The 26043-nt window shown below is 39.2% G+C and overlaps 1 protein-coding gene across 1 annotated transcript in view; it reads right to left on the bottom strand.

Moving 5' to 3' along the window:
- Positions 1 to 26043, bottom strand: part of CCDC178 (coiled-coil domain containing 178) — a gene marked incomplete at its 5' end in the record, with an annotated part of 479198 nt that overhangs the window by 310964 nt on the left and 142191 nt on the right. The window contains one exon of the mRNA XM_036885068.2: positions 14899 to 15082. Coding sequence (XP_036740963.2) covers positions 14899 to 15082 — 184 coding nt within the window. The remainder of the gene's footprint in view (positions 1 to 14898; positions 15083 to 26043) is intronic.

The following is a 26043-nucleotide window of genomic DNA, read 5'->3' as shown; positions in this document are numbered from 1 at the left end:
GGTAACCACGAATCTAAAGCCTGAAATGGCAGTAACTACATACCTGTCGATAATCACCCTAAATGTAAATGGTCTAAATGCACCAATCAAAAGACATAGAGTCACTGAATGGATAAAAAAACAAGACCCATCTATAGGCTGCTTACAAGAGACTCACCTCAATCCCAAAGACATGCACAGAGTATAAGTCAAAGGACGGAAAAAAGATATTTCATGAAAACAATAGGGAGAGAAAAGCAGGTGTTGCAGTACTAATATCAGACAAAATAGACTTCAAAACAAAGAATGTAACAAGAGATAAAGAAGGACATTAAGTAATGATAAAGGGCTCAGTCCAACAAGAGGATATAACCATTATGAATATATATGCACCCAACACAGGAGCACCAGTATATGTGAAACAAATACTAACAGAACTAAAGGAGGAAATAGAATGCAATGCATTCATTTTAGGAGACTTCAACACACCACTCACTCCAAAGGACAGATCCACCAGACAGAAAATAAGTAAGGACACAGAGGCACTGAAAAACACACTAGAAAACATGGTACTAATAGAAATCTATAGAACTCTACACCCAAAAGCAACAGGATACACATTCTTCTCAAGTGCACATGGAACATTCTCCAGAATAGACCACATACTAGGTCACAAAAAGAGCCTCAGTAAATTCAAAAACATTGAAATTCTACCAACCAACTTTTCAGACCACAAAGGTATAAAACTAGAAATAAATTGTACCAAGAAAGCAAAAAGGCTCACAAACACATGGAGGCTTAACAACACGCTTCTAAATAGTCAATGGATCAACGACCAAATTAAAATGGAGATCCAGCAATATATGGAAATAAATGACAACAACAACACAAAGCCCCAACTTCTGTGGGATGGAGTGAAAGCAGTTTTAAGAGGAAAGTATATAGCAATCCAGGCATATTTAAAGAAGGAAGAACAAACCCAAATGAATACTCTAACGTCACAATTATCGAAATTGGAAAAAGAAGAACAAATGAGGCCTAAAGTCAGTAGAAGGTGGACATAATAAAGATCAGAGAAGAAATAAACAAAATTGAGAAGAATAAAACAATAGAAAAAAAGCAATGAAACCAAGAGCTGGTTCTTCAAGAAAATAAACAAAATAGATAAGCCTCTAGCCAGACTTATTAAGAGAAAAAGAGAGTCAACACAAATCAACAGAATCAGAAATGAGAAAGGAAACATCACAATGGATCCAACAGAAATACAAAGAATTATTAGAGACTACTATGAAAACCTATATGCTCAGGAGCTGGAAAACCTAGAAGAAATGGACAACTTCCTAGAAAAATACAACCTTCCAAGACTGACCAAGGAAGAAACACAAAATCTCAACAAACCAATTACCAGCAAAGAAATTGAAGCGGTAATCAAAAAACTACCCAGGAACAAAACCTCCGAGCCAGATGGATTTACCTCGGAATTTTATCAGACATACAGGGAAGACATAATACCCATTCTCCTTAAAGTTTTCCAAAAAATAGAAGAGGAGAGAATACTCCCAAACTCATTCTATGAAGCCAACATCACCCTAATACCAAAACCAGGCAAAGACTCCACCAAAAAAGAAAACTACAGACCAATATCCCTGATGAACGTAGATGCAAAAATACTCAACAAAATATTAGCAAACCGAATTCAAAAATACATCAAAAGGATCATACACCACGACCAAGTAGGATTCATCCCAGGGATGCAAGGATGGTACAACATCCGAAAATCCACCACATAAAAAAAAAGAAGGACAAAAACCACATGATCATCTCCATAGATGCTGAAAAAGCATTTGACAAATGCAACATCCATTCATGATAAAAACTCTCAACAAAATGGGTATAGAGGGCAGGTACCTCAAAATAATAAAGGCCATATATGATAAACCCACAGCCAACATCATACTGAACAGTGAAAAGCTGAAACTTTTCCTCTGCAATTGGGAACAAGACAGGGATGCCCACTCTCCCCACTGTTATTCAACATAGTACTGGAGGTCCTAGCCATGGCAATTAGACAAAACAAAGAAATTAGGCAAAGAAGAAGTCAAACTGTCACTATTTGCAGATGACATGATATTGCATATAAAAAACCCTAAAGACTCCACTCCAAAACCTCTAAAACTGATATCGGAATAAGCAAATTTGCAGGATACAAAATTAACACACAGAAATCCATGGCTTTCCTATACACTAACAATGAACTAATAGAATGAGAAATCAGGAAAACAATTCCATTCACAATTTCATCAGAAAGAATAAAATACTTAGAAATAAACCTTACCAAGGAAGTGAAAGACTTATATCCTGAAAACTATAAGACACTCTTAAGAGAAATTAAAGAGGACGCTAACAAATGGAAACTCATCCTATGCTCCTGGCTAGAAAGAATTAATATTGTCAAAATGGCCATCCTTCCCAAAGCAATATACAGATTCGGTGCAATCCCTATCAAATTACCAACAACATTCTTCAAAGAACAAGAATAAATAGTTCAAAAATTCATATGGAAACACCAAAGACCCTGAATAGCCAAAGCAATCCTGAGAAGGAAGAATAAAGTGCGGGGAATCTCACTCCTCAACTTCAAGCTCTACTGCAAAGCCACAATAATCAAAACAATTTGGTACTGGCACAAGAACAGAGCCACAGACCAGTGGAACAGAATAGAGACCCCAGATATTAACCCAAACATCTATGGACAATTAATATATTATAAAGGAGCCATGGACATACAATGGGGAAATGACAGTCTCTTCAACAGATGGTGCTGGCAAAGTTGGACAGCTACATGTAAGAGAATGAAACTGGATCACTGTCTAACCCCATACACAAAAGTAAATTCCAAATGGATCAAAGAGCTGAATGTAAGTCATGAAACCATAAAACTCTTAGAAAAAAACATAGGCAAAAATCTCTTGGACATAAACATGAGCAACTTCTTCATGAACATATCTCCCTGGGCAAGCGAAACAAAAGCAAAAATGAAAAAGTGAGACTACATCAAGCTGAAAAGCTTCTGTACAGCAAAGACACCACCAATAGAACAAAAAGGTACCCTACAGTATGGGAGAATATATTCATAAATGAGAGATCTGATAAAGAGTTGAGATCCAAAATACATAAAGAGCTCACACACCTCAACAAACAAGAAGCAAATAATCCAATTAAAATATGGGCAGAGGAGCTGAACAGACAGTTCTCCAAAGAAGAATTTCAGATGGCCAACAGACACACGAAAAGATGCTCCACATTGCTTGTCATCAGAGAAATGCAAATTAAAACCACAATGAGATATCACCTCACACCAGTAAGGATCACCACCATCCAAAAGACAAACAGCAACAAATGTTGGTGAGGTTGCGGAGAAAGGGGAACCTTCCTACACTGCTGGTGGGAATGCAAATTAGTTCAACCATTGTGGAAAGCAGTATGGAGGTTCCTCAAGAAGCTCAAAATAGAAATACCATTTGACCCAGGAATTCTACTTCTAGGAATTTACCCTAAGAATGCAGCAGCCCAGTTTGAAAAAGACAGATGCACCCCTATGTTTATCGCAGCACTATTTACAATAGCCAAGAAATGGAAGCAACCTAAGTGTCCATCAGTAGACGAATGGATAAAGAAGATGTGGTACATATACACAATGGAATATTATTCATCTATAAGAAGAAAACAAATCCTACCATTTGCAACAACATGGATGGAGCTAGAGGGTATTATGCTCAGTGAAATAAGCCTGGCGGAGAAAGACAAGTACCAAATGATTTCACTCATATGTGGAGTATAAGAACAAAGAAAAAATGAAGGAACAAAACAGCAGCAGAGTCATAGATCCCAAGAATGGACTAACGGTTACCAAAGGGAAAGGGACTGGGAAGGAGGGGTGGGAAGGGAGGGATAAGGGCAGGGAAAAAGAAAGGGGGCCTTACGATTAGCATGTATAATGTGGAGGGGGGGTGGCATACAGAGGGATGTGCAACACAGAGAAGACAAGTAGTGGTGAGTCTACAGCATCTTACTACGCTGATGGACACTGACTGTAATGTGGTTTGTTGAGGGGGGGGACTTGGTGGAGGGGGGAGTCTAGTAACCATAATGTTCTTCATGTAATTGTAGATTAATGATAATAAAATGAATTTAAAAAAAGAACTTATGGATCTAAGGCTAATAAAAACTATAGGCAATATATGAAAACTTAAGGTAAAATAGACTAAGAGTCTGAAGCTGCAAGAGTAAAACAATTAGATTTCTTTCAAAACCAAGCCTACCAGTGGGAAATCTGCACTCATAGTTGTACTTTAGATCACTATGCAACCAGGAGGGGGCTTCACTGTCAGGTGCTTCAGAAAACTCCTCCAAGCTCTGCTCTCTGCCATGGCCCTGACCGCTGTGATCCAGAGAGTGAGGTCGGAGGACTGGTCACCAGAGGAAAGGTGTGTATTACTGGCCCTGGGTGCCAATGTCACACTTACACCAGAAACAAGGCCCAGGGAATGTTTCTAGCCAGAAGCTCAACGCCTGCCTTTGATCTGATCCTCTTCCTGAAGTGCAACTGGCCCACCAGCATGCTGGCAAAATGCCCAGAAGCTGGCCAGTTCCTAGAAGAACTGCTGAGTTACTATGACCTTCAAACACCCTAGAACATGCCAGAGTCTGATGCAAGGTAGCTCTGACAGTCACAGGCCCTGGCCATGGAGTGAACATCTGAGTGGGGGGGCTGGTTTGTCCCCCACCTGTTATCACAGGCAGTACGCTCTAGAAAGCTGCCTCAGTGGTGGGGGTGGTGTGCAAGTGCAGGACCCTTAAGAAGGAATGCCCTTGGGACTGATGCCTTTGGACTGGAGAGCAGACAGAATAGGAACAAAGGAAGAGGACAGAAGGAGGGGGAAATAGGATTGGGCAGAAACAGGCTGAGCTGCCATGCAGCCTCAACAACCCCAGTCAGCTACATAGGCAGTCCTACAGCAAGACTGGACCCTCAGCTTTGCCCCAAGTCAGGCCAAGGTGGCAAGCCCCCACCTCTGTATTTATCAATATGGGAAGCGAGCTTCCCTGGGGAGGGGAATGGCCTTCAGCAAAGTGTCCTCGCTGACCCTAAAGGGGAATCTGAGCAGATATGTCCAACAAGCAATATAAATGCCATGAGTTCCCCCAATGATAAAACTACCATTAGTGCTATCAATAATTATTGCTAAAATATATTATATGCCTCCTATGTAGAATTATCTTTTTAACTTCACAGTGAAATCCATGAAATAGCAACTATTGTCCCTTTTTTACAAATGGGAAAACTGAGACAGATCATATAAATTGCCAAAACACAAAAAACTACAGCATATTGGAACTAGGATGTTAATCCACATAATCTGAGAGATGAAGGACTTTACCTTATTTAGTATCTCAGTGTCATCCAGACACCTAGCACCCTTCATTGTATAGAACCTTCTGACTCGCATGGGCCTTTGTTCTTGCAAAGCTTCACTTTTCATGAAGCTTCCCAGGCAATTTTATGGTTGAATCATCTCAGCTTCTCTGCCACAGGCTGAAGAATGGAACTGAGACTGTGTTAAGGAGGTGCCATTCTGCTAGTCATGCCGTAGCCAGCTCTGAAACAGAATTTGCTGGGAAAGTTACGGGCACTGGGGGGCTGCTGAGAGCAGTACCAGGACCACATGGGTACAAACCACTGTAGACTTAACACAGAACTAAATTGTGGTCTTCGCAGTAAAATACTGATTGCACTCTCATTGAAAATGCTCAAACAGAGAGCCTAGAAAATGACAAAGGGCTATATAGTGGTTGAAAAACATGTCCTGACTTATATACAGGTATCACTTTTGAGAATTAGCTACATCCCAGGCAATCTTGTAGAAAGTTTTACATATACAGGCAGCCCTTGTGTTGCAAGGTGCCATGCCAACCGAAACTCATGCATACAGGGACCATGCAAAATGGGGACATGGCGCAGACACACATGTGTTTCAGTGAACTTGGAGCTGTGCAAAGTGAGAGCTGCCTGTATGTGTCTGGGTGTAATTTAATCATCTTATCCATTTAGTAACTTGGTTATAATCTTCACATTAAAAGAAGTCATAGAAGGCATGGAGTTTGTCACATGACTAATACTAAGCAAGTATCAGGACTCAGCCCTGCTTGACACTCCAACTGGGCACATTCTACAGCTCATTTAAATAAGCTCCCTCCTCTACCCTCAGCTTCCAGTCCTCTGTCCAGCCCATGATATTTGTTGGAGGAATAATTTATTGAACAAATGCATTAATGAATAACAAACAAATTGCTTTTGGCCCCTAGGCTGGGGAATTGAACAGTGAAAAGTTTCAGATCCTTTCAAAATCAAAAATATGTTTTAAGAAAATCTCTTTACATAAAGAGAAGCTCAGGGTCCATTAAAATATCATTTTCACACAGATTCTCAATCCTAAACAGCATCTGGAGGATGGGCAGTAAAATGAGACCTAAAGGATGTCTGCCCTGAGACACAGGGACATGGATGAGGGGGTTGGACGGGCAGCGTGGTAAGTGCCTGAACAGCCCTGGAAAGTGGCCTGCAGAGCCCAGCGCCTGCCAGCTCTGCAGTTCTTCAAATTGTAAAGGGATGAAAGCCCAGAAACATCACCATTTCACAACTGTTTTAATGAAGGATCCAAACAAGAATTATTGACAGAGATGAAGTTTGATGGGCGAAAAATTTCTGGAGACCAAGGACAGTTGCATATTCTTAGAACGTTGCTCAATTGAGTACTTGATAATTACAGCAGGGAAATGGATAAATCTGTTCGCTGACTTTGACCAAATGATCAAATTTACTGTCATTACTAATGAGACAAACTTATACCATGTGCTTTGTAATGTTTCACTGACACAATATTGTAACTGTGTAATATCCCTGCCAAAATTGCTTAATTAATGAGGAGCCAACAAAAAGATAAATCCATATTGAGAGAAATTCTGCAAAGTAACTGGTCCAGACTCTTTAAAAAATGGCAATGCAATGAAAGAAAATTTTTAAACAACTACAGGAGACTCATTAAGATTAAAGGAGACTCAACAGTTCTAACAGATAAATGCAATACATAGTGTTCAATTACATACAGCAACGAACTCAATTGGAGAAATTTGAATGTGGGTTAAATATCTGTACCGGCCCTCCAGTGATGGCCCCTTAGCTCTAAATCTACTCTCTTGACTCTGATGTGAGAGTCTAGAGCTGGGTCGTGTAAGCGGTTTTCTTTGCAGGCCAGAGTAAGCTGGACTTTATCCACAGAAAGTGCTGGAGGGGCTTAAGGGCTGCAGCAAGGGCCCTTACATCCATATCCAGCTCCCGGCACCGCCTTCTTCCTGCAGGACCGTAGCCGGCTGGTGTGTGGGAATCGGTGGCGCTCGTCCTCCCGCCAGGTTCTCTACCCAGACACTCCATTCAAACTCCAGTCGACCCACATTGAGTTTCTCTGGAACCCGGCAGGTGGCTGCTCAGGGACCATCCACGGAGGCAGAGCAACTCCCTCTCTAATGAGTTCTTCCTCTGCTTTGGGGGAGGGCAGCCTCGTCCTTATTCGTTGCTCCTTTGGGTACCTTCCCTCGTCCCTAAAGGCTGTGGCTGCTCCCTACATCTGCTCTTCCTATATTCTACGGAGCAGGGTTCCTATAATGGGCTAGATAGTAAATAATTTAGGCTTTGGGATGTAGGGTCTCTGTCACACCTAGTCAATTCTGGTTTTGGAGAAAAGGAATAAAAGGTATCAGAAGATCTCCTTGAAGAGTTTGAAAGAAGCCTAGGGAAAGGGGGTGACAGCATGTTGATGCTGGCAGGAGTCCACACCGAGTCACCTTTGACCTGCTGTCTGGCGTTAGCAGCCAAAAACCAGAAGGTGGCAGCAGAGAGCTGTTCGCCTGGAAGGGACTCCAGGACTAGGACAAAGGACAGCCGAAGGGCAACTGCGGGGCAGTCAACGCGGTGTCCGAAAACCCAGATGGAAGAGGAAAGGGGAGGGCACACTAAACAGAGGTAGATGGGAGGGCCAGATCAGGAAGTAGCATCAGTTTGCTTTCCAGTGACTAGAGACACTAAGAAAACACTGGGAGAACTTAAATTGTTAATGTTCCATAACCCCAGAGAAAGAGACTTTAAAATTAAAACTTACAATCATAAAGCAAAATATGGGATTTACAACTGCGGGCTGGGCAGCATTAGTGGGATAGGGCAGCCCTGGCTATGCATTCTTATTTTTGGTGGTTCTATCTAAAAATAAACACATGGTGCTACTTTATCTTTCTTTTCATGAAATTATGTGTTTTTCATAGAAACATTTTAAAATTACAATAACTGAATCCCTGAGCCAGTAATATGCACTGTGTTTTTGTGGTACATTCCCTTTTAGCTCCAGGTATTAAAGTCCTGATCTTTGGTTGAATCAGCCTAATTAAGATCTTTCTCAGCCATTAAAAAAAGCAGAAGTTCAAATAATTTTTTAATTCAAAATTGAATGAAGTTTTAGTTTTCCCTTGTCCTCATATATTTAACTACTATTCTTTCGCTATTTGAATTTTCCCACTACATTGCTATGTATATATTCATGCTCCCAAGAATATTTCTTAAGCACCTACTTTATTCTAAAACCGTTCTAGACATTGGGATGGAGCCTGTAGGAAAAACACAGTAATTCTTGTCCTCCCGGAGTATCTTTTCTGCTGATTGTTACGTAACTAATTGTAAACATGCATCTTTGTAGCTTTCTCTGCCTTTGCTGTGTGGTGATTTTCCTTAAGTCATATCTTTAGAAATATTAATGAATTATAGAGTATGAATATGTCTAGTTCTTTACAGACATTAATAAACTCCTCTCCAGAAAGGTTTTGGTTTACAGAACTGGATACTGCAGTAGCTTATCAGAGTTGCTATATCAATGTGTCTTAACCTTTATAAAATAGTAGTTTTCACATATGTAAAATTAGAATAACATATTATTGGCCACACACTGTAGAAGGAAAACAAGATAATGTATATCAAGTAGGTTACCCAAGGCAACATTGACATTAAGCACTCAACAAACAGCTACTATTACTTTTAACACATTGTTTAGAATCTACATATTTATAAGACAGACTCAAGAGTTGAATGTGTCAGTTATTAGAGATGGTTTTAATCTTAAAAGTGAAGGCAGTCCCATTAATTATGGAGTATTCTTTATATTGTTTATCCCTAATACTAGTAACATATGCTACATATTATCTGTCAGACTCCAAGTCAAATGTTTATATATGGTATTATTTATTTATCAGCCAGAGGAACAATATAAGTGCTGTTACACTCAAGAGATGAGAAACCGAAGCTCATAATATTCTCAGAATAAAAAATTAGCAGAACCAGGACTTAAATTAAGAAATACCTGACTCCAAAATCAATACTCTTTCAACAAAATCACATTTCTCTTGGAAGAGGGAGGGAAATAAATAGAAGCCAAATTCAGAGATTCAAATGCGAACACTGAAGAGCTAATTCACCACCGCTTTTTAGCAAACAGCTCTAATCCAGTAGAGTAAGGAAAGAAATAATGTTTCCATGTAATATTTGCAACAGGTGAAATACAGTTTTCTTTTGTCCTCAACTCTTTTGCACCAAGATCTATGAGTGCCTAATGCTTTATTTCTATCATATTTTTCAGGTTTCTTTCCTCCTTCAAATAATGTCAGGAAAATGGACTTTTTTGATGCTTGAGTAGTAGATACCCAGCTGACATGTGAAGCATTTAAATCCTGATATACCTCACATTATTTCTATACCATAAACACCTTTCCCCAGCAAATATTTACCATTAATGTGGATGTGTCTAATATTATACTTAATGGTGTCCTTTCACTCAACTTTGGCAAAGCATTCTGTCTCTGAAGATAGTAAGGGAGAAAAATCTTGGTTAAAAAAAAATGAAACAAAGGTAACAGAATACAGGATTAAAGCTGTAAACATGGAAAGCAGGGAAAAAGATCAGTGATTATGATATAAATGACTAACACTCTGGGCTGCTGAGCCAGACAGAGAAGAAGCATTCGACAAACTCCAACACCTGATCATGATAAAAACTCTCAGTAAACTAGGAGTAGAGGGTAACTTTCTCATCATGTTAAGACAATCTACAAAAACCTACACCTGGTATCTTTCTTACTGGCAAGAAGCTTTGAGTTTTCCCTCCTAAGATCAGGGACAAGGCGAGGATGTCTTATCTGAACACTCTTTCCAACATTATGCTGGAAATCCTTGAAAACTCAGTGACGAGAAAAGTGAATAAAAGATATGCAGATTGGGAAGGAAGAAATAAAACTATGTTTGCAGATAACACGATCGTCTATGTAAAAATTTGAAAGAATTAACAAAAAAGCTCCTGGAACGAATAACCAACTAGAGTACAGTAATATATTAATTTCTATACCCTAGTAATGAACAAGTGGAATGAAAACGATGACAAGGCATCACTACACACCTATTAGAAGGGCCAAAATCCTGGTCACTGACAGTGTCACCAACCACCGGCGAGGTTGTGCAGAGGCACGCACTCGCGTGCGTTGCTAGTGCAAATGCAAAATAGTGCACCTCTCTAGAAGACAGTTCGGCAGTTTCTTACAAAACTAAACATATTCTTAATGTAACATCCAGCAATTGTGTTCCTTGGTAGTTACCCAAAGGAGACACTTACATCCACACATAAACCTACACATGGATGTCTAAGTAGCTTTATTTATAATTGCCAAAACTTGTAAGCAACTAAGATGCCCTTAAGTAGGTGATGTATAAATATCTGTGATCCATCCAGATATGAAATATCATTCAGCCATCAAGCCATGAAAAGACACAGAGGAAAAGAAGAAATTCAGATGGCCAACAGACACATGAAAAGATGCTCCACATCACTAATCATCAGGGAAATGCAAATTAAAACCACAATGAGATATCACCTCACACCAGTAAGGATGGCCAGCATCTAAAAGACTAAGAACAACAAATGCTGGTGAGGATGCGGAGAAAGGGGAACCCTCCTACACTGCTGGTAGGAATGTAAGCTAGTTCAACCATTGTGGAAAGCAATATGGAGGTTCCTCAAAAAATGAAAAACAGAAACACCATTTGACCCCAGAATCCCACTCCTTGGAATTCACCCAAAGAATACAACTTCTCAGATTCAAAAAGACATATGCACTCCTATGTTTATTGCAGCACTTTTTACAATAGCCAAGATATGGAAGAAACCTAAGTGTCCATCAGTAGATAAATGGATAAAGAAGAGGTGGTACATATACACAATGGAATAATATTCAGCCATAAGAAAGAAACAAATCCTACCATTTGCAACAACATGGATGGAGCTGGAGGACATTATGCTCAGTGAAATAAGCCAGGCAGAGAAAGACAAATACCAAATGATTTCCCTCATTTGTGGAGTATAACAATGAAGCAAAACTGAAGGAACAAAATGACAGCAGACTCACAGACTCCACGAATGAACTAGTGGTTACCAAAGGGGAGGGGTGTGGGAGGGTGGGTGGGGAGGGAGGGAGAAGGGGATTGGGGGGTGTTATGTTTAGTACACATGGTGTGAGGGATCACGGGGAGAACAGTGCAGCACAGAGAAGGCACATAGTGGATCTGTGACATCTTACTACACTGATGGACAGTGCCTGCATTGGGGTATGGGGGGAACTTGATAATATGGGTGAATGTAGTAACCACATTGTGTTTTCATGTGAAACCTTCATAAGAGTGTGTATCAATCATACCTTAATAAAAAATTTAAAAAGAAAAAAAAAAAGAAAAGACATGGAGGAGCCTTAAATGCATAACCAAAAGTGGAAGAGACCAGGCTGAAAAGGCTCCACGCCTTGTCATTCCAGCTACATGATGCTCTAGGAAAGGCAAACCGCGGAGACATTAACACCAGTGGTTGCCACGGTTTGGGGGTGGGAGAGGACGGGGGGGGGACGAGCGTGGAGGATTTCCAGGGCGGCGAAGATGCTCTGGGGGACACGTGAACGATGTATATGTGCCATTCTACATTTTTCCAAAATCAAAGCATGTCCACAAACCAAGAGTGAACCACAACGTACACTGTGAACTTCAGGTAAGTGTGACATCAGTGTGGCCTCCTCAGTTGTAACCAATGCCCCCGTCCAGTGGAGGGTGACGACCGACGGGAGAGGCTGAGCATCTGTGGGGCAGGGTTCAGTGGGAAATCTCTGTACTCGCCCCTCAATTTTACTGTGACCCTAATACCACCCTAAAAATAAAATCTTAAAAAATCATCCCTAATACAGTTACTCTAAAGTTTTGAATCAACTGAATCTTTGTTGGACAGAGCCTACATCCAGTTAGTGTCCAACTGATTGATTTATACCAAGTCCAGCATCAGACACCTTTGTCCCCAAACTGCACACAGCGACTGAAAGGCAAACCACCTCACCCCAAAGTGAATTAACAGCAGTTGCGCTGCATCTTGAACACTAAATTAATATGTATAAAGAGCCTAGCATATAACCGGTTTGCAGAAAACTCTTGTCTTCCTTTCTGCTTCCTGCCCTCTTTTCTACTAAGTTTCCACTTATTTCTAATACTATGATTTTTAATCTGGAATCAGGGTGACCTAATGTTCTGCTTTTCCTCCAAAATCCCTTGAAGTTCCTGCAGCTTGCACAGAGGCCTTCTACTGAAGTGTTGAGAAGTGCCTAATATTTGATGAAAGCTTTCAATATTTTTTGTTACAGTGTAACGTTCTTCAGGCAATACTAGATGATTTTCTGCTCATTCCATCAACACTGTAATGGAAATAACTACTGGCTAATATTGCCCCAGGACTTGGGTAGTCATGTTTTTCTGAATAGATCAGTTACTGTGATTGAAGATAAAAAAAATAGGGACATATCATCTTTAGCAGCTGGAAAATTCCAGAAACAGACACCTTGATTGTTCAGGGCTGCTTCTAGTCTAAGAAAACCTAAAATTTATTGGGCATTTTAGAGATGCACTAATTTGATAGAACATAATTCAGAAACTCTGCCTCTAAGGGTTCAAAAGGTTATTGATCAGAGCTATCTCAGAGCTAAGTATTGCTGTAAATAATCTCTAAAACACATGGATTAAGGACTAATTTCAGGCCAGGATCAACAAACACACAAAGTTGCCTACAAGAAAAACATGATGCCCAGACTCATAAAATTATATAGATTTAAATTACTTAGTCAATTAATTGCCTTGAATTGACTATAATTAATTAAACTCCATTAATTATAGTCAATTCAAGGCAGAAACTACAAACTTAAATTGCTACAAACCTGAATTACCTAAGGACTACCTAGAAATTTATTTTTAATTCATTGCTACTGACACAGACAGACATGTGTAGATGATGGAAATTCAATGCCCTGTTATGTTCAGCTCAGACATTAGCAGAAGTGTTCAGTAATGTGGAACATTCCCTAAGTGGAGTAATTTCTTCCTGCCACCTCTTTCTCCTTACCTGTCAGCTCCCATGAGGGAGGGAAAGGACCTGACGAACAGTATTTCCAATTTTGCTTGAATAAAGCTAGGGGACTCATTTTGTTTATTGGCAAAGCAAACATAGTGGAATCACAACAAAATTTCACTTAATCTACACACTGTATTTTGTGGCAACAGGATAATTTAGAAAAAAAAACAATTCAATGCAACATCCTTCTTAGTAAGTGAGTTCCTCAGGTTAGTGAAGCAATTTGTCTTAAGAATTAAAGGTAGGCTTTAACAGCTGTGGGGAAAATATGTCAATGACACCAACTGAAAAAATTAAAATACATTGTTAAGTAGCCAAATCAGTGGATGACATTTTCACTGATATTCTCAATGAAAAAAAAATTAATTGATGGCCATGGAGAAACATGTTAATGAAAAATCTAAGAAAATTATAACTTTGAGGTTAATTTTATTGTAATGTCTATCACATTAATTTTGGAACATATGGGAAGGGATGTAGGCACGATACGCCAAGTCAACTGAACACCTGGACTCAATGTGGAAATAAGATCCTACTCTCTCAGTACAGGAACATTTACTGGCAGACAATCTATGTGTCCTAAATTGAGATAGCACAAGAGAAAGTCTTCACAAAAAACAGCACTATTTTACAGGTAACTGTATGGTCCTAAGTCTTCACTAAGAAAATGCCAAAGAGGGGAGAAGTATGGGTATGGATGTGTGATGGACAGAGTAGCCTCTGAAAGTGGTCCCCAGTTGCCCTAGTAAAATGAGTTACTTTGCTAGTCTCTCATGCCAAACGGCAGTGCAGCAATTAATCACCTCTCTCACTTGGGATTGCTTTGGAGGCCTATGAGAAGTCATTGTTGCAGCACTTGGTCTACTGGTTGCTTGGTGCTCTGGATCCCAGTAACTTGCAAGCCTGATGCAGGGACCATCTTCTCTTACACTGGTAAGGATGCATGGGCACTTCCCAGCATCCCTTCTTCCTACCATGGGCAGGAACTTTTATACATTAGAAATGCAGGGTGAGGCAGAGCCAAGCACCATTCTCCTGGTGGTTCGGGTAGTTTAAGGTTGGTCATGGCAAAAAGGAGACACAAAGTAAATAGCTACATAAGCCCTATTCCTCTTCTCTTCAGGCTGGTTTCTGAAGAGAAGTGATCTCCCTCTGATTTCTAAGAAGGAGTGATTTTTTTAAGACTATGATTCCTTAAATTAAAATCTATCAATATTAATTCAACAAAATTCAGGTTAATTACTAGTTTTCATATTTTCTATCATACTAATTTTGGAACACATAGATATGGTGAACCCATTAAACAACCCAACAAGAAAAACATGAAGATACTAACCTTGAATTTTCTTCTCACTTCTGTGATTTTCTCTTCTAATTCCTCTGTTTTTAATTTAGTCAGTTGGAAAACAGCACCAATGTGATAAGCTTCCTTGTATAGCTGTTTAAGATAGTCACCATTTTTTGACCTCAGTTTTATCAAAGATTGGATTTTAGACTCAAAGTCTGACTTTGTCTTTATACTGTAAAAAATAAAGAAAAAAGATTTATGAGTATTCCAAAAAGGTATATAGCAAGGTAAATACACTTAGTAATAGCAAAAAGGGAACAGGGTCATATTTTCTGTTGTAAAAAATACAAAATAACCAGATAGTTAACTAAAATTTGATTATAGAAAATATGTCCCCAAATTACATTAATTTTTCTACCATTCCTGTTGGCTATCCCTAATTGTCAGGCTGTGCTCAATATCAGAAGAATAAGCATATCATTAAGAAAGCCTGGGGATGCCAGATGCACAGCTTTCAAAAAATTCATTCCTTTCTGGTATCAAGGCATCCTTTCTAATCCTACAGAACACTACTACTAAGAATAATCAAGTAGAGAAAAATCCAGTCAATGAAAAAGAGAAAAAGATCAGCAAAAGAAAATCACCAACTAAAACAAAACTATCAAAAATAAAAACCAACATCAAGGGAAAGAGTTAATAAAAGCTAAAAGTAAGGCATTATTACCATTATAAGATTCTCAAATACAGAGAAATACTAGGCTCTATGGAAAACTAACAAGTTATTATTCCTGTGCAGATTGGGTACCACCTTGTTCTAAATGCATACCACTGAAACATACAATATAATATGAAAATACCAAAAAGACACAGCTACACTCACACAGGAGGTACACCTCTCTGCAGAAGGGATGGAACTGGAAAGCACAGCAGGAGTGGAGGGACAGCAAGGACTGGCCAGAGGCATTCCACCAAATGGGCCACCAGGGCAGGGCTCAATGCATGCATACGAGACCTGTGAGGGTTGTACTTGATTGTGAAAGAACCAAGTCACTAATGGGGACTACAGATTTATAGAAAGCTAGGGGATGGAGGCATTGTGGAGAAAAGACACACAGACTAATAATTCAACTGATGGGTAAAGGAGAAATAAAAAAATATGTTGAAACAAATGAAACTGGAAACATAATATACCAAACTTATGGAATACAGCAAAGACTGTTCTAAGAAGGAAGTTTGTAACAATGAATGCCTGCATTAAAAAGAGAAAGATCTCAAACTAATTTTACACCTTAAGGAAATAGAAAAATAAGAACAAGCTAAGCTCAAAGTTAGGAGATGGAAAGAAATGACAGAGCAGAAACAAGTGAAAAAAACCAAAAACAACAAAAAAGATCAACAACAAAGACAGGTGGTGTTTCTAAAAAGATAAACAAAATTTGCAAACCTTTACACTAAGAAAAAAACAGGAGTCTCAAATAAATAAAATCAGAAATGAAAAGTGGTACCTTGCAACTTGGTATCAAATAAAAGGATCAGAGAACAGTACAAACAAGTATATGTCAATAAACTGTATAACCTAGAAGAAAAGGTACATTCCTAGAAACCTACAACCTACCAAGACTGAATCATGAATAAAAAATCTGAAGACTAGTGAGTAAGGAAACTGAGCCAGTAATTGAAAGCTCCCAATGAACAAAAGCCCACAACCTGATGGCTTTATTGGTGACGTCTATCAAACTTTTAAGGAAGAATTAATACCAATATTTCTCAAATTCTTCAAGAAAACTGAAGAGGGAATGCTTTCAAATGCATCTTATGTGGCCAGCATTATCTTAGTATATAAGCTAGACAAGGGAGATCAATTCAAGATGGTGATTTGAGAGGTGGGACAGAGAACACCTCCCAAAACCATATACAGTATAAAAATATACTTAATACAACTAATCCCAAAAGAGCAACAGGAAAGAAGGCTGCACCAGACTGCATAGACCTGGAGAACAGAGGAGACCTCACAAAACAGGGTAACATACCAAAGCCTTGATCCAGCGGGATCCAAGCCCTTCCCCCACCTCAGCTCATGGGCAAGAGGAAGAAGAATGAAGCGGAGAGGGGCTGGAAGCCTAGGACTGCTGAACACCCAGCCCTGGAGATCTGCTTTGGAGCATAAACCTACATTGCATGGTGCTCTGAAGATTAGTGGGGTTGGAACACTAAGACAGGCAGAGAGACTGAGATTCCAGCCATTTGTAGAGAACAGGGATCCACATGCAGCCGCTCTGGGACAAAGGAAGGGCAGGCGGTCTGAGAGGCTTCCTATCAGCGAGAGGGCTGCTGAAGGAGCAGGGTTTGCATGGAGCTTGCTGTGCAGGAGAAGGGAAAGGTGGACATGGTTGTCTGGGCATCCTATGCACAGCAGGTTGGGAACTTGAGGAGCTTCAGGTGCCCCATCCTGCTGGCTGCCTACTCAGCTCCGAGGACCCCACTGTGACACACAGCCTGCTGTGCCTTCCTCCTGGCCTGCCGACACCTGCTCACAAACCAGCAGTCACTGCACTGGCCTCAGGCCAGCCAGAGGGAGGCCCTGACTATGACAGGTACAGATTCAAAGTACAGAGGCTTACACCTGTGTGCTTGGCCCACTGGCTCTGACACTGGAGACAGGCACTACAGCCAGGAATCAGGAAACAGCTCTTTCCTCCCGCCAGCCACCAGCACTGCTACCCTGCAACACCCAACCTCACTCCAAGACTGAGCAGCTCCAGGCACTGGTGCTTCTGGGTACTAGAGGGCGCCACATAGAAATAAGAAATGTCAAAGGAACCTGGTTCAGACCAAAATCTCACAAACTCCAGAAAAAGGGCCAAATGAAACTGAACTCACCAATTTTTCTGAAAGACACTTCAAAATAAAAATAATAAACATGCTTATGGAGGTACAGAAAAATATTTAAGAACTCAGGAATGAATTTAGGATGGAGATTCACTCATTAAGAAATTCCTTATCTGAAATGCAACATAAAACCGAGGGATTTAAAAGAAGATTAGATGTAGTAGAAGAGACGGTAAATGGAGTAGAAATTAGAGAACAGGAATACAAACAAGCTGGCACAAAGAGAAAAAGGATCTCTAAGAATGAAAGAATATTAAGAAAACTGTGTGACCAATCCAAACAGAACAATATTCACATTATAGGGGTACCAGAAGAAGAAGAGAGAAAAAGGGGTAGAAAGTGTCATTGAGGAGGTAGTTGCTGAAAACTTCCCCAGTCTGGGGAAGGAGATATTCTCTCAGGCCATGGAGGCACACAGACCTCCCAACACAAGGGACCCAAAAAAGAAAACACCAAGACATAATAATTAAAATGGCAAAGATGAAAGATAAAGACAGACTTTAAAAAGAAGCAAGAGAATAAAACATCACATGCAAAGGAAAACCCATCAGTCTATCATCATATTTCTCAACAGAAACCTTACAGGCCAGAAGGGAGTGGCATGATATATTTAATGCAATGAACCAGAAGGGCCTCAAAACAAGAATACTCTATCCAGCAAGGTTTCCATTTAAATTTGACAGCGGGATTAAGCAATTTTCAGATAAGCAAAAGCTGAGAGAATTTACCTCCCACAAAACACCTCTACACTGCATTTTGGAGGAACTGCTATAGATGAAAGTATTTATTCCTAAAGCCAAATAGCTGTCACCAGGGGAAATAAAACCACAGCAAAGTAGAACAATTAATTACTAATCAGATACAAAATCAAATCAACTACCTCCAAACTCAATCAAGGGATAAAGAAAGAGTACAGAATATGACACCTAATATGCAAAGAATAGAGGAGGAATAAAAATGAGGAAAAACAAAAACCTTTAGGTTGTGTTTGCAATAGTATACTAAACGTGTTAAATTAGACTGTTAGATGTAAGGGAATTACCCTTGAACCTTTGGTAACAACGAATCTAAAGCTTTCAGTGGCAGTAAGTACATACCTGTTGAAAATCACCCTAAACATAAATGGTCTGAATGCACCAATCAAAAGACATAGAGTCACTGAGTGGATAAAAAAACAAGACCCATCTATATGCTGCCTACAAGAGACTCACTTCAAACTCAAAGACATACACAGACTGAAAGTAAAGGGATGGAAAAAGAAATTTCATGCAACTAATAAGGAGAAAAAAGGAGTTGCAGTACTTGTGTCAGACAAAATAGACGTCAAAATGAACAAAATAGCAAGAGATACAGAAGGATATTACATAATGATAAAGGGGTCACTTCAACAAGAGGATATAAGCATTATAAATATCTATGCACCGAACACAGGATCACCTACATATGTGAAACAAATACTAACAGAATTAAAGGAGGAAATAGAATGCAATGCATTCATTTTAGGAGACTTCAACACACCACTCACTCCTGACAGATCAACCAGACAGAAAATAAGTAAAGAGACAGAGGCACTGAACAACGTATTTGAACAGATGGACCTACTGGACATCTACAGAACACACCATCCAAAAGCAACAGGATACACATTCTTTTCAAGTGCACATGGAACATTTGTAAGAATAGATCATATGCTAGGCTACAAAAATAGCCTCAGTGAATTAAAAAAAAATTGAAATTGTTCTAACCAGCTCCTCAGATCACAAAGGTATAAAACTAGAAATAAATTACACAAAGAAAATGAAAAAGCCCACAAACACATGGAGGCTTAAGAACATGCTCGGAAATAATGGATCAATGACCAAATAAAAACAGAGATCAAGCAATATATGGAGACAAATGACAACAATAATTCAACACTGCAAAATCTGTGGGATGCATTGAAGGCCATGCTAAGAGGGAAGGATACTGCAATACAGGCTTACCTCAGGAAAGAAGAACAATCCCATCTGAACAGTGTAAACTCACAATTAACAAAACTACAAAAAGAAGAACAAAGGAGGCCCAAAGTCACTAGAATGGGGGGACATCATAAAAATTAGAGCATAAATAAATAATATCAAGAAGAATAAAACAATCGAAAAAATTAAAGAAAGCAGGAGCTGGTTCTTTGAGAAAATGAACAAAATAGATAAACCCCTAGCCAGACTTATCAAGAATAAAAGAGAGTCTACACACATAAACAGAACTAGAAATGAGAAAGGAAAAATCACTATGGACACCACATAAATACAAAGTATTATTAGAAAAACTATGAAAAATTATATGCTAACAAACTGGATAACCTAGAAGAAATGGACAACTTTCTAGAAAAATACAACCTTCCAAGACTGACCAAGGAAGAAACAAAAAATCTGCATAGACCAATTACCAGCAAGGAAATTGAACTGGTAATCAAAAAACTACCTAAGAATAAAACCCCTGGACCAGAAGATTTCACTGATGAATTTTATCAAACATTCAGTGAAGACCTAATACCCATCGTCCTTAAAGTTGTCCAAAAAGTGGAAGAGGAGAGAATACTCCCAAACTTATTCTATGAGGCCAGCATCACTCTAATTCCAAATCCAGGCAAAGACACCACACACACACACACAAAAAAAATTTACAGGCCAATATCCCTGATGAACATACATGCAAAAATAGTAGCAAACCGAATTCAAAAATACATCAAAAAGATTATCCATCATGATCAATAGGATTTATTCCAGGGATGCAAGAATGGTACAGCATTCAAAAATCAATCAAGATCACCCACCACATCAACAAAAAGGACAAAAACCACATGATCATCTCCATAGATGCTGAAAAAGCACTTGACAAAATTCAACATCCACTCATGGTAAAAACTCTCAACAAAATGGGTATAGGGGGCAATTACCTCAACATAATAAAGGCCATATATAACAAACGCACAGCCAGCATTATACTTAACAGTGATAAATTGAAAGCTTTTCCTTTAAGATCGGGAACAAGACAAGGATGCCCACTCTCCCCACTTTTATTCAACATAGTTCTGGAGGTCCTAGCCACAGCAATCAGACAACACAAAGAAATAAAAGACATCCATATGGGCAAGGAAGAAGTTAAACTGTCCCTGCTTGCAGATGACACGATATTGTACATAAAAAACTCTTAAGAATCCACTCTAAAACTATTTGATCTAATATCTGAATTCAGCAAAGTTGCAGGATACAAAATTGATACACAGAAATCTGTTGCATTCCTATACACTAACGATGAACTAGCAGAAGAGAAATCAGGAAAATAATTCCATTCACAATTGCATCAAAAAGAATAAAATACCTAGGAATAAACCTGATGAAGGAAAGTGAAAGACCAATACTTTGAAAACTACAAGACACTCATGAGAAAAATTAAAGAAGATACCAATATTCATGGGTTCTGTGATTCTGCTGCTGTTAGTTACCAAAGGGAAAGGGACTGGGGAGGATGGGTGGGAAGGGAGGAACAACGGTGGGTAAAAATAAAGGGGGCATTATGATTAGCCTGCATAGTGTGGGGGGGGCATGGGGAGGGCTGTGCAACACAGAGAAGACAAGTATTGGTGAGTCTACAGCATCTTACTATGCTGATGGACAGTGACTGTGAAGGGGTATGTGGGGGGTACTTGGTGAAGGGGGGAGCCTAGTAAACATAATGTTCTTCATGTAATTGTAGATTAATGATACCAAAATAAAAAATAAATAAGTAAGTAAATAAATAAATAAATAAATAAAAGAAGATACCAATAAATGGAAACACAACCCATGCTCATAGATGGGAAGAATTAATATTGTCAAAAATGGACATCCTCCCTAAAGCAATGTTCGGATTCAATGCAATTTCTATCCAAATACCAATAGCATTCTTCAATGAACTAGAGAATATAGTTCTAAAATTCATATGGAGCAACAAAAGATCCTGAATAGCCAAAGCAATCCCAGAAGGAAGAATAAAGCAGGGGGCGTTATGCTCCTGGACTTCAAGCTCTACTACAAAGTCACAGTAATCAAGACAACTTGGTACTGGCCCAAGAACAGACCCATAGACCAATGAAACAGACTAGAGAGCCCAGATATAAACCCAAGCATATATGGTCAATTGATATACGATAAAGATAATGGGGAAATGACCACCTCTTCAACAGCTTGTGTTGACAAAACTGGACAGCTACATGTAAGAGAATGAAATTAGATTATTGTCTAACCCCATACACAAAAGTAAGCTCAAAATGGATCAAAGACCTGAATGTAAGTCATGAAACCATAAAACTCTTAGAAGAAAACATAGGCAAAAATCTCTTGGATATAAACATGAGCAACTTTTTCCTGAATGCATCTCCTCAGGCAAGGGAAACAAAATAAAAAATGAACAAATGGGTCTACATCATGCCAAAAACTTCTGCACAGCAAAGGACACTATCAGTAGAACAAAAAGGCATCCTACATATGGGAGAATATATTTGTAAATGACATATCCAACAAGGGGTTAACATCCAAAATATATAAAGAACTCACATGCCTCAACACCCAAAAATCAAATAACCTGATTAAAAAAATGAGTGGAAGATATGAACAGACACTTCTCCAAAGAAGAAATTCAACAGGCACATGAAAAGATGCTCCACATCACTAATCATCAGGGAAATGCAAATTAAAACCACAGTGAGATATCACCTCACACCAGTTAGGATGGCCAATATTGAAAAGACTAGGAACAACAAATGCTGGCGAGGATGCAGAGAAAGGGGAACCCTCCTACACTGCTGGTGGGAATGTAAGCTAGTTCAACCATTGTGGAAAGCAATATGGAGGTTCCTCAAAAAATGAAAAACAGAAACACCATTTGACCCCAGAATCCCACTCCTTGGAATTCACCCAAAGAATACAACTTCTCAGATTCAAAAAGACATATGCACTCCTATGTTTATTGCAGCACTTTTTACAATAGCCAAGATATGGAAGAAACCTAAGTGTCCATCAGTAGATAAACGGATAAAGAAGAGGTGGTACATATATACAATGGAATACTATTCAGCCATAAGAAAGAAACAAATCCTACCATTTGCAACAACATGGATGGAGCTAGGGGGTATTATGCTCAGTGAATTAAGCCAAGCAGAGAAAGACAAGTAACAAATGATTTCCCTCATCTGCGGAGTATAGAACAAAGAAAAAAATGGAAGGATCAAAACAGCAGCAGACTCGCAGATCCCAAGAATGGACTAACAGTTACCAAAAGGAAAGAGACTGGTGTGGTTGGGTGGTAAGGGAGGGTGAAGGGGAATAAGGGGCATTATGATTAGCACAAATAATATATGCGGGGCCATGGGGAAGTCAGTATAACACAGAGAAGACAAGTAGTGATTCTATAGAATCCTACTACACTGATGGACAGTGACTGTAATGGGGTATGTGGTGGGGACTTGATAATGGGGGGATTCTAGTAATCACAATGTTGCTCATGTAATTGTATATTAATGATATCAAAATAAACAGACAAAAAAGCCAGACAAGGACACCTCAAGAAAACTACAGGGCAATATCCATAATGAACATAGATGCAAACATCTTCAACAACCCTTTAGCTATAAGAATTCAATCACCACATTTAAAGAATCATACACCATGATCAAGTGGGGTTTACCTCCAGGATGCTAGGATGGTTCAAACCTGCAAATCAGTAAATGTGATCTACTACGTTTGTGAAATTAAGATAAAAATAATATGATCATCTCAATAGATGCAGAAAAACCATCTGACAAAATTTAACATCCATTTATGATAAAAACTCTCAAAATGGGTACCTTAACATAATGTAAGTTGGTACAACCATTAGGGTACAAATATAGTTTCCAAAAAACTTTAAAAATGAACTAGCCATGAGCTGGCAACACTGCTTCAGGTTTTCCTGGGGCGGTATCCACACTCCACGTGTGTTGCGGCATCACTCACAATAGCCAAGACTTGGAGACAACCTAAGTGCCTGTCAGTGGATGCACGAATAGGGAAAATCCTACTTACAGGAGTATTATTCACTTAGGAGAAAGAAATTCTGTCATTCGAAACAAGATGGGTGAACCTAGAGGACATACAAGGTGACTGATGTGTAACTATTTCACAATATATACATACATTAAATCATCACATTTTGCTTTAAATATATAGAATTTTATTTGTTGTTTATACCTCAAAAAAGCTGAATGTTTTTTAAACATGGAATGGATGAAGTAAGTGTGTATTAGAAAAGTATATATGAAAACTTTCCAGTCAGTACTGGAAAAAAGCAACACGGGTCATTAAATTGAAAAGTCCTACTTAGTGCTAAACTGTATATATTACACACAGAGGAACACACACACCTCCAGGCAAAGAACTGTGAAATTTCAGAACTCTGAAATAGGAAGAGAAAGTTCTAAAGTTCCCAGAGAGAAAGAACAAATTACCTAAATAAACAGAAATGATATTCAAATGCCATAGGTAAACTTATCCGGCAAACTTAAGTGGAAGACAGACAAATGTAGTGAGCTAATGTACAACTCGATGACTATAGTTAACAATGTATTAAATATTGAAGTTTGCCAAGAAAGTAGGTTCCAGGTGCTCTCATCACACACAGCACACAGAGGTAACTGTGTGCGGGGATGATATGTTAATTTAGTAATCATTTCATTATGTGTTTCATCTCATCGTAATGTACACCTTAAGCATATACATTTTTTGAAAAACTAAATGAAAGAGATCAATGAAAAATACCTTCAAATTAAAAAGAAAAACTGACCTTGGATCTATAATATGATGCTTTGACAAGGCCTTTGTTTGAATGGATTGAGCAGAAAATGAAAGAAACCTTGAGTTCACAGAATCAGAAGTGTTTACCTCAACAACATTGGCTATAAAGACTAGAAGGGCAGAGCTGGGATGGAGGGCTCTGCTTTGTCTTATATATGCTTCTACTATGAATAATACTACATCATTTTAAATGCTTTCAAGCAGAGAGGAATGATGATACAAGTCACTGCAAAGTGCCCGAGTGTGTGAGAGACGGCATCGCCTGGGGAACTGTGCAGGTGACGGGCGTTTCTGCACAGCTTCCATCGTTACACCCGGCGAAAGCGAAGACGGAGTGTGCAGGCAGATGCAGAGGGCCTGGGAGGAGAAAGGTAATTCTTACTTGACTGCATCTATGCTCTCTATGACTTATATGGGAATATTACTAGTATAAAATGATGGTGATGTGGGTATTAAGATTGACAGAGTGAGAAGACATGAAGCAGTTGTCAAAAAAGCTGAATTGTCTAGAAATTTTTTGCCAGTACTGAAGGGTCATTTGATATTTACAGTCATGGAATTTAGGTTCTTCTCACTGCAAATGTACTGCAATGCTAAGCTTGAATATGGAGGGCCTCTGACCCCGACCCCTGTAAGGTCCTTTGGGTGTCCCTAACAGTGTTTTCATATGGTTATATGTTTTTATAAAGTGCAGAAGTAGGGTATCTTAGATAAAAGTTATTAAGACCATTTTCTTTTTCTAATACAGTAAAACTCTGTCAAGTGGTACTGACATGGCTCTGGTAAGTCTGTACTCATAATCTTGTATTCATTTTTCATAACGAGACCACCCACCAAACCAAGATCCATCCATAGTGAGATTAATTAGCACAGCTGTGTTTTATTAGAGCCATATTCAACTGTTAGGATTCTGGCTTAGTTCAAGCACAGGGTTTTTCAAGTCATAGGTTTGGAAGGTTATTTAAATGAATGCTTATTTTGATCAACTATAACTAGGTTATGTAAGAAAGGAAAAAAAGGGCAAGAAAATAGACATACAATGTAGTAGAGGTAATAGACTGGTCAACTGGAAAGCGTCAAAAATTGTTTGAGTGAAGGTACTGTCTTGCCAATGGGTTTCAGCCCTGGGCAAGTTCACTATGGATTCAGTGTGACAAAAGAAATTGACAGCAAAACATTCTTTGGGGTGAAAGGGTTACACCCAACTTTATTTCCAGGTGGCAGGTCAGTCACTAGAATCTCATTCACTCAGAGCAAGTCTGTATGCAGCAAGCCAATCTCTGCCTCTGGGCCCTTCTGTCCACATAGCTCTGGGCTTCTCTGCACAGCCATCCCACACAGTCATCCTCTGGGCCTCTCTGCACAGTCGTCCCACACAGCCATCCTCTGGGCCTTTGTCCTCAGCGCTGCCACCACTCCAGCCTCTGCTCTGCTCTCCTGCAGCCTTGCAGCC

The sequence above is a fragment of the Manis pentadactyla genome, chromosome 6 (assembly GCF_030020395.1).
Source record: "Manis pentadactyla isolate mManPen7 chromosome 6, mManPen7.hap1, whole genome shotgun sequence".
Classification (NCBI taxonomy): Eukaryota; Metazoa; Chordata; class Mammalia; order Pholidota; family Manidae; genus Manis; species Manis pentadactyla.
Note: the sequence above shows the minus strand (reverse complement) of the source record. Positions and strands in the feature narration are given on the sequence as shown.